Source organism: Nelumbo nucifera, chromosome 4, assembly GCF_055504915.1.
Source record: "Nelumbo nucifera cultivar China Antique chromosome 4, China Antique-T2T, whole genome shotgun sequence".
NCBI classification, from domain to species: Eukaryota; Viridiplantae; Streptophyta; class Magnoliopsida; order Proteales; family Nelumbonaceae; genus Nelumbo; species Nelumbo nucifera.
Window position 1 is genome coordinate 4,315,634 of NC_142652.1, and position 14,444 is coordinate 4,330,077.

The 14,444-nt window shown below is 40.8% G+C and overlaps 1 protein-coding gene across 1 annotated transcript; it reads right to left on the bottom strand.

Moving 5' to 3' along the window:
* Positions 1 to 3,627: 3,627 nt before the first annotated feature.
* Positions 3,628 to 4,209, bottom strand: LOC104592000 (uncharacterized). Its single transcript, XM_010251146.3, has one exon. The coding sequence runs from the start codon at positions 4,207 to 4,209 to the stop codon at positions 3,628 to 3,630; it is 582 nt and encodes a 193-aa protein (XP_010249448.1).
* Between the last annotated feature and the right edge of the window lie 10,235 nt (positions 4,210 to 14,444).

The window sequence follows — 14,444 nt, forward strand, 5'->3', positions numbered from 1 at the left end:
CCTCCCAAAATGAATAGAAGAAAAAATTTGGAAAATCATATGGTCTTGGAAACTTCTTGTAGCCATCTAAAATAATGCCTCCTTGATTTCTTCCTCTGTTACATCCTTTTGAAGCTCCTCATTTCTTTCTTCATTAATTAATGGTTGAATTCCTAAAAGGGCCACATCTATACCTAAAGGGTTAGAAGAAGTATAGATCTTTTTAAAATGATTTATTAATGTTCCTTATACTTTCTTGCCCTTTCATCTACTCACTATTCTCATCCTTTAATTTCAATATTCTATTTTTCTTAATAGTTGAATTATGAAAGAATTTTGCATTTCTATCCCCCTTAAAGAATTATGGGAAAGTCCCCTATGCAGCACTAAGCTTCATCATTTTTTTTTTTTTTGAGATCCAGCTAATCTTCTCTATAAACGAACTCCTTTTGTTTTTTTCAGGCTCCCCATAAACAAAAGTGCAATACCACACTTTGTCATTATCTACTTCCTCAATTTTTGCAAGAATCACGTTTTTGTCCGCTGTCAAAATCCATAAACTCACATTTTTATCCAGAAAAAAGCTAATCCCTCATCCAGTCCAACTGAATCAACTCCCCAGCAGTTCTAATCTCTCTAGCATTTAAAACTTTTTCCTGCAAGATAAGAGACTGCACTTCGTTTCACTCAAGAACACTATTTCCACCTTAGTCTTCCTCTAATTCTCTTTCACTGACCGAACCGTCAAAGGGGAATCTAACCCTTGACAGTTCCAGCAGAGGGCTCTCATTCATGACTCATATCCTGTTATCTCCTTCGCTGTCTCCATTTTCTGCTTCCCTAGTCTTGCAGCCAGATTCTCTATTGTCTGTTTATCATCTTTGTATGTATTTCAGTTCCTTTCCAGATGACCCAACGAACCACACCTAAAACAAAAGATTGGGAAATTTTCATATTGAAATGAAAACCATCTCTCCTCTCCGTTCTCAAGCACTCCTTTTGACCCAGTCACCAAGGGTTTTTTAACATCAATCTTAACTCTCATTCTCAACCCCTTGTTCCATTCTACCTTCTCTTTTCTTCTTCTGGTTTTCGGTCCACTATGTCTCCTGCAGCCTGAGCCAGTAGTATCCCCATTTCCTTTGTTCTATAGGCTATTGGCACATTTGTAACACGAACCCAAATGTGTCCATTGTATCCATGCTCACCTCCGAAATAATGGCTTCATCAGTATAGTTTTTTAGCAGCAGAGGATAATCCTTCATAGTCCATGGTTCATCCCTTAAAACATGCTTCATATCCTTTTCCCTGGCAAAGGAAATCCATAATAAATCATCACTAACTTTCTCTATCTGCATTTGTCCTTTAATCTACCACTACATTTTTGTGATTTGGTCAATCACACCTGACACATTCATAGGTTTATCAGATATCACCTTCGCATAAAGACCTATCTTTCTCACGTTGTTCTTTACGAGCATCTTTCTGGATTCCACCACTTCCTCACTGGCTTGAGCATCCATCTCCCACCAGCGAATGCGGACGGGAAGTCTAGAACACCAAAGCTTCGCTTCAGCGATCAAGTTCTCTCACAGAACAGCTCTGAAAATTCAGTTAATACGTATGAAAATGGACCGTGTGAGATTATGATGGATATCCATCCGGTTTATTTTGCCAAATTGAATTCGACAATGCTGGCTTCAATTTCAAAATTCATATAGGATGAGATAACGGGGATAGGGATTTGATTCATATGGATTCACGGATTATATTGATCCATGATCCGTGATTGGTGGGGGCCAAGCACAGGGTAAAGGGAAAAATGAAACAAATAAAATATTCTTCTTACATGTATACCTAAATTAAACTCACTGGTTTTACTTTTACCCAAAATAAGTTATAAAAAAAAAAAGCAGCCTAAACTCAGTGGGGAATAACACTCTCCCACTTATCAAAGTTGACGGGCTTTTCCTTTTCCAAAAAGTCCATAAGAGGTGAAGTGCAAGTGCTCGTAAAAAAGGATCCATAAGAGGCTCGATGGGCCTCACCTCCATCGTCGCCAACCATCTTTGTCCGGTAGATTTTGGGTTATGCCCCATCCGAGGTGTGGCCGACACTTCGAAGTTGGAAAGAGCAAAAATGCTTTGGGTTGAATCGGGCCCACGGTACGGCATAGTGCGTAGGGGCGTAGGGGGAGGGCCCGTCGCACTAATAATGAACATGGGCTGGGATCCACGATCGATTCCGTAGATACTTCAGAGTTCAGACGTTGGGAAGGAACAACCGAACAAGTACATGAGTACATGCGAGATGCAGCGACTAGCCAGCCCAGCCCTTTTAGTTTTCTAACTGTGCTATGCGATTCTCATTCTCTTACTCGTGAGGTGAGTGAGGGAATGTCTTCGTCGTTAAGCAAACAGTATGAGTATCTTTTTGGGTGGAAAAGCAAATAGCACTAAATAAATGTTCATATATACTCGTATAATTAATATTCAGATCCATCCACCGCTCAAAATGAACCTTTTTTTAACGGTCGATTTATAGCCATCTCATTGGGCATTAATTTAAAAATTAAAAAAAAAAGGAAGACTAAATTCATCCATCATCCACCATTGAAAATCGATTGTACCTATAATTTAAAAGCGACCGAAAATTTTCCGATTAACGCATTGGTCCGATCATGGTAGCAGCGAAATAAAGTCCAACTCAACTCTGTTTAAACTTTAAGCTTGGTTGTGTAAAACCCAAAACACCATACACAATAATAAGATAAAGTCCGGCATGCTTTTTTATGGTCATCTTAGACTTTTAGTGTAGGGCAAATAATAAAACTATACAAGAGTCGTCGAAAGTTGTTTATTACGATTTACAACTGCCAGCTTATTTCCTGGGTTTTTTTTGATGAATGAAATTGCTATTTTCACTGTGTTTCTAAAAAAAAGTCTCATCTTCCAGGATACTGTATATTTTTAAAGCCATTCGGGTTTGTATTTCGAATTTTATTTTCTTTTCCTGGATGCTGTATATTAACGAGATAGAGGAAGTAATTAATAACGATGTTTCTCCTTCATCATAACCATATTAAAGAGAAAAAATAAATAAATAAATAGAAAACAAAGCACGGACTTAATCCACCTTCCTACCCAGTATCTCGGCAGAAAAGGTCAGATTTCCTCATTTATCTTTTTTTTTTTTTTTTTCTTGGTAGAAATAACTTCAAGCAAGTGAGCAACAGATCAAAAACTACCCACCTATTAAATGAATTTATGTAGATAAACTTGGCGTGGGACATTAATTTGTACTGGGCAAAACTTGGTTAAATGCACTTTTCTGCATTGTATCTGGATCGTGCATGTGTAACGGAAGAACATGTATATGCATATATTCAACATTGGAAGGAAGCTTTACGACAAGAACCATCTCTACAAATCTCTTTTACATACAAAGAAAAACTGGATTTGAGGGGTTCTGTCGTCGAACCTAACCAAACTAATAATAATAATAATAATAATAATAATAATCCATTTTCTATTTCTATAGCTGGGTTTATTTACTTTGTGTTTCTCTCCATTTTCTCCATGAGAATTGGGACCCAGAGGGAGTGGAGGGAGGTGTCCGAGGTGAGGGTGTTCATTTCATTTTTCCCTCTCATGCACTACAGCAAACTATCTCCCGAGCTTCAAGCCTTCTTTGCTTGTTGACCCTTGCGATGAAATCTTCAACCCTCCTTTTAAATTCCTCAGCGGGCAAGCTATACCCTTCTTCTCCATTCAAATCCTCGCCTCTATATTCTTCTTCTTCTTCTTCATTCCCATCTTCCTCAACCCTCTTCAGAGTCTCTTCAGTCAAAAATCTACAGGATTTCTTCTCTTCCGTGGTGGGGGATCGTCGAAGGCTTTGGTTCCTTTTAACGTAGTCGTCGTAAATGTCGGATGCTGGTAATGAGTCGCATGAGCCCGTGAGCTTGGATTCTCCAACCAGGAAGGCAACAATAATGTTGGAGATAATGAACAAGCATTTGGGACCAAGGATGACAGACACAATTTTCGGGAGTGAGACGAAGAGAAACAACCTTATGGAAGAACAAACAGAGGGAAACCACAAGGGGCTAGAGCAAAGTGCAATGCATATTAATGCAGTGAATGAATAGATGACAAGGCTGTTGATGAGAAACCGATTCTTCTTGTACTTGTTCATGGCGTGAAGCTTCTGTATCTTCATTGGATCCATTGATGAAGATGGGTTATTGGGTTTAAGAGAGAGGTTCAGTACTGGGTTTGTAGGTAGTTTTAGAGGGAGTTTCGGGGATAAATCTTGAACAAGATTCAAACCCTTAGAGAGAAGGATTAGAGGGCCAATTAGGGAGGATTGCCATCCGACTGAACATGAGGCAACCTAAGAGGCTACCTTATATATAGACTATAGTGAGCTGTATGGGAAAAGAGGGTTCTGTTGGTGGGATTCATCACATACTACTTGCTCACTTCTTTACTATTATTATTACTACTAATAATTTTTCCTTTTGGCAGGGGTGGGGTCATTTGTTTTTTTTGAAAAAGTGTAAAGTGTTGTGTTTTCGTTGGGCACCAAGCAAATTATCAATTGAGAGTTGATTTTTTTGATAATCCACATGAGAGTTGATGGAGGGTTTATTTCTTTTTTTCTTTGCCTGACTTAATTTGCTTTTCGCTGTTTCGTTAGTGATGGCATGGCAGTGAATTAATTCTATGGGCTCCGGCCCATTATAAATAATTTGACGTGATGAGCCTTTCTCAATCGTTTCTATGCATCATCAATCAAAGCAAGCAGCAGCGAAAATATTATTACTCTGCCATATAGGAAACAGCTAAAAGCATTTGGGGGCGGCCAAAAATTAAACACAGAGTTATACTTCCACAATATAATTAATTCTATCATCATCATATTGGGAGACGGAGGAGACTCACATACAGGCTACAGCAATGAAAATAATTAATGCACCGAGAAATTAATTATGAACTAATCACTCAAAGGGGCGGATGCAAATGCAATCATGCAATCAAATTTTTGTGGGAAGCGGCATTCTCTTGCTTTTCCAGCTTTCGGCCGTGTTGATATTGTATGTAAACCCAATGCCTGAATTATTAGAAGAATAGGGACAAAAGTTGGATATGTGGCCTCCATGAATGAAAGAGGTTTTTTTTTTTTTTTTTTTTCTTCTTTTTTATGGATGAGAATGAAAGAAGAGGGTATTTGAGTACTTATAAAGTAAAGGGTTTGCAGTTTAATGCTGAATGGCTAATTTATTCTTTAGGCTCAGTTTGGGAAGAGTATAAATATAAACATGTAGTATATAAAACCTTGTATTTTATATATTTGTATTTGTACTATTTTCAAACTGAACTTTACTATTATCAATTTCAAAATTTCAAATGAGAGGTTCATGAAAAAAGGAGAACAAAGTTAATATTTAACATAATGCATTATATACTTAAATGCATGGTTTTCAAAATCGGACTGCACAGTTGGATCAGAAAAACTGGGAATCAGTCACTTAATTGGTTTCGTTTTACACCATAACTGTTTTTTGGCCAAAAACTGTTGATTTGGTCAGCAAACCATTGATCTAGGCGGTCAAACCGTTCAAACCGTTTAAAAAATAAAAATCGGCCAAACTGATGAACAGTTTGACTATTCGAGTCAATAATTTGTTGATCAAATCAACAGTTTTTTGGAAAAATAATGGTTCTGGGGTAAAACAGTTTCGGTCCGACCATCCAGCCTGATCCGGTTTTGAAACCATGCTATCTTCAAATCTGTTTAATTATGGCCTCCGTCTCCTAGTCGCTCATTCATGCTGCTTCTAAACACAAATTTCATACTTTAACTAGGGTAATTCACTAAGCAGTTTCATTTTGCTTCTAAACTGAAGAAGCCTTGAAGTTTCATAACTAGTTTCCTTGATTCCTTGTTTCTTTCACATACAATATGTATAGGAGAATCATAAATCATTTTCCCTTTTCTCTTTCAATTAGAAAAGATATTTGTGCACATAAATATGTTGGTAATTTTCCATGAATCAGATTCATGAAAATCAGCCATTCTTATTTCTCAACAATACCAGGCTCAATAGTGCAAATACGAATGTGTTTTAGGCAACTTTTGGGGTTTAATATCAATAAAAGTAATATATTTAAAAAAAAATTCAAAAATAAGTTAACTTTTTAAAAATAATATCAATAAAGGACAAAAATACTGTTCATCATCTTCTTTTGCCATTTTATTCTTCAGAGCCGCCGCCCGTCACCACCCGCCACCGCCGCCTGTCACTGTCGTTTGCTACCACCTGCTGCTGCCTCCACCCACCACTGCCTCCACCTCCGGCAATGTTGTTGGAGGTGGCCGAAGGCAAAGGTGGCGGCGTTGGACAAAGAAACCACCAGCGCCTCTGCCTCCGGCCACCTCCGACAACGTTGCTGAAGCCGGAGGCAGAGGTGGAGGTGAGCGGAAGGCGGCGACTCTGGTGAACAAATGGCAAGAAGAAGATGATGAATAGTGTTTTTGCCCTTTATTGATATTATTTTTAAAAAGTTAACCTATTTTTGAATTTTTTTTTTAAATATATTACTTTTATTGATATTAAACCCCAAAAGTTACGAAAGCCCCATTTGGCGCGTCTTTTCGCATGATTTATTGGTTATTTACCAGTTCAACAAATCATGATTCGGTCTTTTCCTGTTTGGTTCGTGGTAGATTTAGTTGCTAAAAGCCAATGCACCTTAAAGACACAAGAAACCTAAAACGGACGATTTTTGAGGAGCTCCAAATGGAGCTTTTGTGTGTGTGTGTGTGTGTGTGTGTGTGTGTTTTTTTTTTTTCTATTAATCTTTGCATAGAAAGACATGCCTTAACCAAACGAGTGCTTTTCAGGAAGCTCCAAATGGAGCTTTTGCGTTTTTTTCTATTTGCCTTCATGCGAAAAGATGCATAGAAAAACACACCTTAACCAAACGAGTACTTTTTGAGAAGCTGCAAATGGAGCTTTTGCGTTTTTTTCTATTTGTTTTCACACGGAAAGACGTATAGAAAGACACGCCTTAACCAAACAGGTGATTTTCTGGAAGCTCCGAATTGAGCTTTTGTGTTTTTTTTTTTTTTTTTTCTATTTGTATTCACATGGAAAGACACACCTTAATGAAACAAACGATTTTTGAGAAGCTCCAAATAGAGTTTTTTTGTTTTATTTCTTTTCATTTTAACCAAACGAGCTTCAAACCTCTCATATCTTAATGCAAAAGTTAAATACATCTTTTAACTGTCATAATTATCAGAATACCTTTCTAAAAAGACTTATCGAATGACCAGCCCAAGTAAATTACGAACTTGTAGTTAAACGACATTAATAAAGCTTTAATAGTTCCCCACTCTCCCACTCCGACAAATACATGTACTTAAATTAAATTAGTTGAAATTAAATAAAGGAGAGAAGGATAAGGAAGGCATTTATTTAAAAGTTACATTGTCTTAGACTTGTCGGCTGGTGTGCTTTATCTTTTTCAAAAAGATGTTAAATTATTTAAAATTATAAGGAGGTGTGTGGGGATTGGTTTTGATTTAAGCTTAAGTTCGGATCCACTGTATTGGGCTTACAGTACACAGTTGCGCCCAACAATTGACGAAACAAATAACTAGCTACGTGCCTCCAATCCAAACGATACATATACATAAAGTTAAGAGAAAAAAAAAAAAAAAAGAGACAAATAAAGCATTAATTGTAAGTAGGTAATGAAAGTGGCAAGTGGGTATAAATATGATATATGGGATAGGGAGGAGGAGCTGTAAAGGGAGATTAAGCGAGGATGTATTCGGTAACCAAATGAAAGTGGCAGTGGCTTGTTGGGCGTCTTTTTAATTTGTGGACTATTATGATATTATCATCATCTGCGCCCTTTGAATAATCCTAACTTCAATCTTTCCCTTTCATCTCTCTCCATACCACTTAGTTGTAACTTTGTAAAATATGCCTAGTAATACTTGCAAAAAGTAAGAAACAGGTTTGAGTGTTTTATGCATAAAAACTATATAATGCATCAAGTACAAGTATGGTAGCTTTCAAGTTGAGGAAAATAGTGTAAAAGGCAGTGATGATAAGAACCATTTACATGTATAATGTTTGTTAAATAGGTTTGTGTGCTCTGCTAGTTGTATGCTTATCTAAATAAGCAACTTTTTGGTAAAGCATTAAATAACTTAAAAAAAGGGGGTTGCATGGGAGTTTGAGACCATAGATTTCCTAATACTCCAGGTTTTCTGCTCCCAACTCTTTACCCACACTTTATCTGCCTTGAATTACAGCCATATTCATACATTGCCATTTTGTATTAAAGTGGTAGATTTCTAACTATTTTTGCCCCATGTATACCAAGAATTGGGATTAGTGGAACCCTTTTAGGTGTATAACAGGATATAGGACCAATGATATAGGGCCCATATTGAGAGGTTGAATGATTGTGGAGTGCCACAGCTTGCTGAACAAATATTCCTATCTCATATAGGCAGTATTTGAAGACATTGACAATTGGACCATTAGGATGATAGCTATCTATTGACGTCTTTACAAAGCTTAGATCAATGCAATTGACAACAGAACAAACACTGTCATTCTTAATTTCAGGTTATGTTTGGTTAGAAGGAAAATGCAAGGAAAGGAAAGAAAAAACCTTTACAAATCTTGTATAGGTTTCTCTGTCTTTCCCTTCTTTTCTCTATCTTTTCCTTCAAACCAAACATAGCCTCAGTGTTTTTGTTTTCCCCATAACGCTTAATCAGGTCATCATATTATTTTCTTTAAACTGCAAGCGGCCCAAGTTTCAGGGGGGCGGCATGCCATCTTCCCATCGAAATCATAGAGGGCCGGGTTAATTTCTATTGATATACCGGCTTCCTCTCTCCTCTTCTTCATCACCATCATCTTATTTTGTATGTGTGTGTGTTTGGCAAAACTAAAAGAGAAATCACCAAATTACATCTCCGTGCTGATCGAGCTAGGACAACAGAAGTTCTCCCATAGTCAGCTTGGCAGAATTTCAAGATTGTGTGGGATATGACATTGTGGTCTCTTGCAATATAAGTTATTTTACAACTGACCGACCGATTAATTAATAACATACTCAATTCCTTCAATCAGCGCCTACTCAAACTATAGAGCCCAATTTAATGCAATTAGTAACGCTCATCGCTCCACTTATTCTGGGCTTAGAACTTCAAATGTTTTCCAATTGCTGCAACAAAAATTTTGGTTGGGGATAACACTACGAAGCCATTACCAATAACAGGTTGCAAGTTGGGAGAGAAAACAACTATTAACAAAGAAAAAGTACCATCTCCAGAGGGTAAAACATTCTGATTTAGTATAAATCATGCTAGTAGAACATGCAGATGGTTCTTGCATATTCAAATAGTTCAGTTTACGTAAGGGGATCATGGGATTCACTTTTTGGCCTCGAAAGAACTTGCCATTTCTCACTTCTCATATTAATCTCTTAAGAACAAACCATGTGCCAAAGAGCCTTTGCTGCATATCTTGTTCCATTTGAAGATTTTGAATCCATTTGGTTGCATATGGGTTGTACCTTAAAAAATTCTGGTGTTGGCCTGAATCCATACAGCTTGTGCAAATGGGCATTCAACCATTATTCGAAGTCAACTTCATCGTGTTCTCCACAAAAGATACAAATTCTTTCACTTACTAATTTCTTTAAAAATAATTTACCATTTTCCATGCAAAGAGTTTGTAATGCTGAGGTATTTTTGCTTTCCAAATCCATGTATGTAGTGAATCTGGTAACGAGCAACCTTCTTGCTTAGTCAAAGAGACATGTAGCCTGATTTAACAGAATAAATTCCATCATTAGATGGCAATGGTGGGCGATCTGACTACTCCTAACTGGAGGGTGATCCGAACTCTAAATGGGTGATGAGCTGGATCGATCTGCAAAATAGTATATTAGAGAACCCGGGGTAGCTAACTCGGCGAGGTCACTCCGATGCTTAAGTCAATACTTATGTTGTGAATGCGAGCTAAATGCTTGAGAGCTTGAGTGCTAGTGAGTAGAATAATCACGCATACCTTTGCCTTGAGATTTCAAGTCGTTATATACTAGAGTAGTTGTGGGCCTTACGAAAGAGCTCTGGGATCCCCGGGCTGTGGAGATAAGGTTGGTTCTGTTTTTGAAGGAGAGCAGTACGTCAATAAGGTTTATCGTCTACCTCCGATTCAGGCAGAACCGGGATGAGTTCTTATCGTGATCTCGGGAAATTCGGGATCTATTGGCTCATCGTGACCTTAAGAGATTCGAGATCTGTTGGGGAGGCCTTTGGAGTTGGTTATGCGATGCTTCGGCTCATTAGCTCTGATCTGCAACTTCGATTCTTTAGTCCCAAACTGGATTGGGTGTCGAGGTGCCTCTACACCGAGGTGGATTTTGGGCCGAGGTGGTTGAATACCCGAACTACGAATGTTGCGAATTGGGCTTGTCTGGCTGAGTTGTCATCCTCCGATCAGATCGCGCCTATGTGTCCCCTTCTTGCTAGGTTGTGCCAAATTGTCCTTCCTCAATTGCCCCCCACTCCTCATGCCAGGGGTCCTAACCCGATGCGGGGAATTCATGAAGAGTCCAGGTGGATTTGGCACGAGGTCTAGTCAATTTGGAGGGCGAACCGTTGGTCGGCCTTATCAACCATCTGGCTCAACCACGAAATGACCCAGGTCGTGTCCCGGGCACGCGTGGACGTCACACTATTTATAGATTCCGCGGACGCCAAAGAGCGCAATCAACCGATTTCGTCCTTAGGTAGTGTGCAGCCAGTTTTCATGGGAGCTGTCGGATCGTACAGGTTTCAGTCGTTGATCGCTGGATGCGGTGGACTATAAATAGGGGGCTGAAAGGGCTCATTACCTTCGCCGAAAAACTTGTAATTGAGCTCTCTTGAGGTCGCACCAGAGTCCTTCAGCTCGCCACTCCTTCCTTTGTGTCCGAGGTCATTGTCGTCCTTTTGATGAATTCGTCCTCTTTCATTAGTTGTTCCTCTTTCCTTTTCCTGTCCAGTATGTCTGGTGATAGCATAGATATGTTACTTAGTGATTCTAGTGAGCTCGAGGGTGCCGACGTGTGGTCCTCGGCTCCCGCTGGTAAGGTCAGCTCTTCGCTAGAGAGCTCCTCTTTACACCTCTTAGGGGAAACACCTTTACCCGACGTTGGGCCATCTCGGCCTGAGGAACCTGAACCTCAGGTAGAGCGACCGACCTCCGGAGAGGGGGTCCCATCTTCTTCTCAGGGTCGGGATCCGGATGACTTCGGCCCTTCCACGATGACTTTGGACAGATTATTGTCCTTGGTAGCCCGTTACCGTCTTCCCGACACCCTTACCTTTAGTATTCCTTTGGGTCAGTACCCTTGGGTTCATGATCACCACGAGCTCGCGATTTTTTAGGTGCAGCTCGTAGTTAGGTTGCACTTCCCGCTCTATCCTTTCATCATAGAAATTATTAAGTTCTTCGACATTACCATTGACCAGTTACACCCGAACTCCATCTGAACCATTATTGGCACGATCTCTCTGTTTCACGAGTATAACCGACCACTTTCCCTAGACACCTTTAGTTCGATCTGTTCCATCAAGAAGAACTCTGCTTGCCTGAGCGGGGACACCTAGCAGAGTTACTACATTTCCCCCCGCCCTGGGTTCAAAGTCTTGTTCGGTAGCCCGAACAAAGTACCGGCCTGGAAGATGATGTACTTCTTTGTTCAAAACCCTGAGGGATGGCCATTCCCGACTCACTAGCGAGTGGCCATTAAGGACCCCGGGGTTAGGCTGGATGCTGAGACTAAGGCGGTCATTAATTCCTGGAGGGACCTCGGCCTTGAAATGAAAGATTTCTTGGCTGAGGAGAAGCTTGTACGAGATGGCCTCCTGAGATGGCGAAGGAGGCTGACGAGGAACCCGACTCCTCCGAAGGGGAAAGCGACGATGAAGTTCTTGAGGCGAAGCCGTCAGGAGAGGCAGGCCGAGAGGACATGGAGGAGGACAATATGAAACCGACCTACCTGATGGAGGGGATTCTGGCAGATCGGATGTATAATCGTGCCTCTTTTCTTGGACCTCCTTACATACAATGTACATTCCGGGCCTCCGAGCTCGGTTATAGTGGTTTTTATTGTACTCGAAGTTATACATCAATGAAATATAATCGTTTTGGCAATCTTTGTGTGAAATTTTTTTTTCTAAGTGTAGATTACTCCCGAACTGGCATACAAAACCAAATAAGAGTGAACTTTTCCTAAGTATAGGTTGTTGCCAAGATGGTGAGCTCGACACTATAGGGTACATACCCGACCTGTCTATGCCTGGGTCACTTATTTGCCTAAGTGTTGGTTATCCCTAAGTGTCGAGCTAACGAGCTTGGCTCCATGTGGGATTAACCTTACGTTGCTGTACGCCGAGGTGAATTAGACACCGTAGGGTTCGCACCCGAGCTGTCTATGCCTCATAGGCGACTAAGACTCGTTTGTCTATGCCGAAGAGGCGACTAATACTCGTTTGTCTATGCCAAAGAGGCGACTAGAACTTGACTGCCTATGCCGAAAAGGCTACTAGGGCTTGTCTGCTTATGTCGAAGAGGCGACTAGGACTTGTTTGCCTATGCTGAAGAGGCGACTAGGACTTGTCGCAATGCTGAGGTCTTCTGCCAGCTCAGCGCCATAGCCCATGGGCTTCTAAGAGTGACTCACAATCCTCTCTCCAGTCCGTCGTCTTTTTTGTCCATGCCTCTGACACCTGTCACACTTTCTGCACTAGAGCTCTACCCTCCAAGTGTTCGCTGCACAAGCCTTCATGGGTATCGCGAAGTACATGCTCAGCTTCTGAGGATTACAAGCAATGCAAGTAAAGAGCATGAAAGACCTTCTATACAGTTGTCCATCTATGAGGACGTATTTTGTTGACTGGTGCTCTACCCTTCTGGCTGCGTTACGTTCTGTAGGTAGGGTCCCGTGGAGCAGATAATTCACGAGTGGGTCGATCCAGCTCGATTTCGCTTGTGATACGAAAGCGACCTCTTTTGCCCCTCCCCCCGAGAATGCTAGGCCGAGGAAGGTTCTCTATGTACACAGTTCGCATGGTGTTGTTGCTCGTGCTAGTTAGTTGTGACAAGGCGTCGGCCTCAGCGTTCTCGGACCTCAGAATCTGTCTGATGAAGTAGGAGACAAAGCTGCACAGGATCTCTCTGAGTTTGGCCAAGTAAGGTGCCATAGTGGGGTCACGGGCTTCGTACTCACCAGTGACTTGGTTAACCACTAGTTGAGAGTCGCTGCATACAATGAGGTGCTTTGCTTTCATTTCCCTTGCTAAGGTTAACCTGGCGACCAATGCTTTATATTCTGCCTTGTTGTTTGATGCCTTGAATCCGAACCGGAGAGCATATTCTAGCTTCACCTCGCTTGGGCCATACAGTATCAGTTCTGCTGCGCTTCCCTGCTAGTTGGACGAGTTGTTGACGTGGACGATCCAGGGCTCCTCGTCCCAGGTCGGTTCTGCTCTGACCAGGACTGGCGCCACACTGGTTGAAGCTCTCATCGTGTGATCGAGCTCGTTCATCTCGGGGTTCACTGTGTTGAACGTGCATTCTGCTGCAAAATCAGCCAACACTTGAGTTAATCTCCCAAACACCTCGGGCTGCTATGATTAGTGCGTATGCTAATTTCTCGATTTCCGAATACCTGGTTTCTGTGTCCTGCAAAATTTTGCTAACATAGTAGATGGGTCGTTGGACCTTATCTACTTCTTTGATTAGTACTGAGCTAACCACCTCGTCACTCGCAAGGAGGTATAGCTTTAACACATCCCCTTCTTCGGGTCGAGTTAAAACCAGGGTGGTACTTAAGTATCTTTTCAGCTCGTCAAAGGCGAAATGGCATTCTTCAGTCTATTCGTAGTCCTTACTCTTTTTTTTCACTTTAAAAAAGGGTAGGCACCGATCTGCCGATTTGGACATGAAGCGGCTTAGGGCAGCTATCCGACCAGTCAGCCTCTGAACCTCTTTTATTTTCCGGGGTGGTCTCATATCTAGAATGGCTTTTATTTTATCTGGGTTGACCTTGATGCCATGTCGGCTAACTATATAGCCTAGAAATTTACCCGAAGTGACTCCGAAGACGCACTTATTTGGATTTAGCTTCATGTTATATCTTCGTAAAATTTGAAAAACATTCTTTAATTCATTCATCAAAGAGTCCGAAAACTGGGTCTTCACGACCATGTCATCAACATAACACTCTATTTTATTGCTGATTAACGGCTCAAAAATCTTATTCACAAGGCGCTGGAAGGTTGCCCCAACACTTTTTAATCCGACGGGCATGACCTTGTAACAGTATAACCCGAGCTCAGTTATGAAGGCGGTCTTCTCTTCGTCAACAGGATCCATC

Bases quoted from the DNA above. Each gene is read 5' to 3' on its own strand.
- LOC104592000 (XM_010251146.3), bottom strand. From the start codon at position 4,209: ATGGATCCAATGAAGATACAGAAGCTTCACGCCATGAACAAGTACAAG.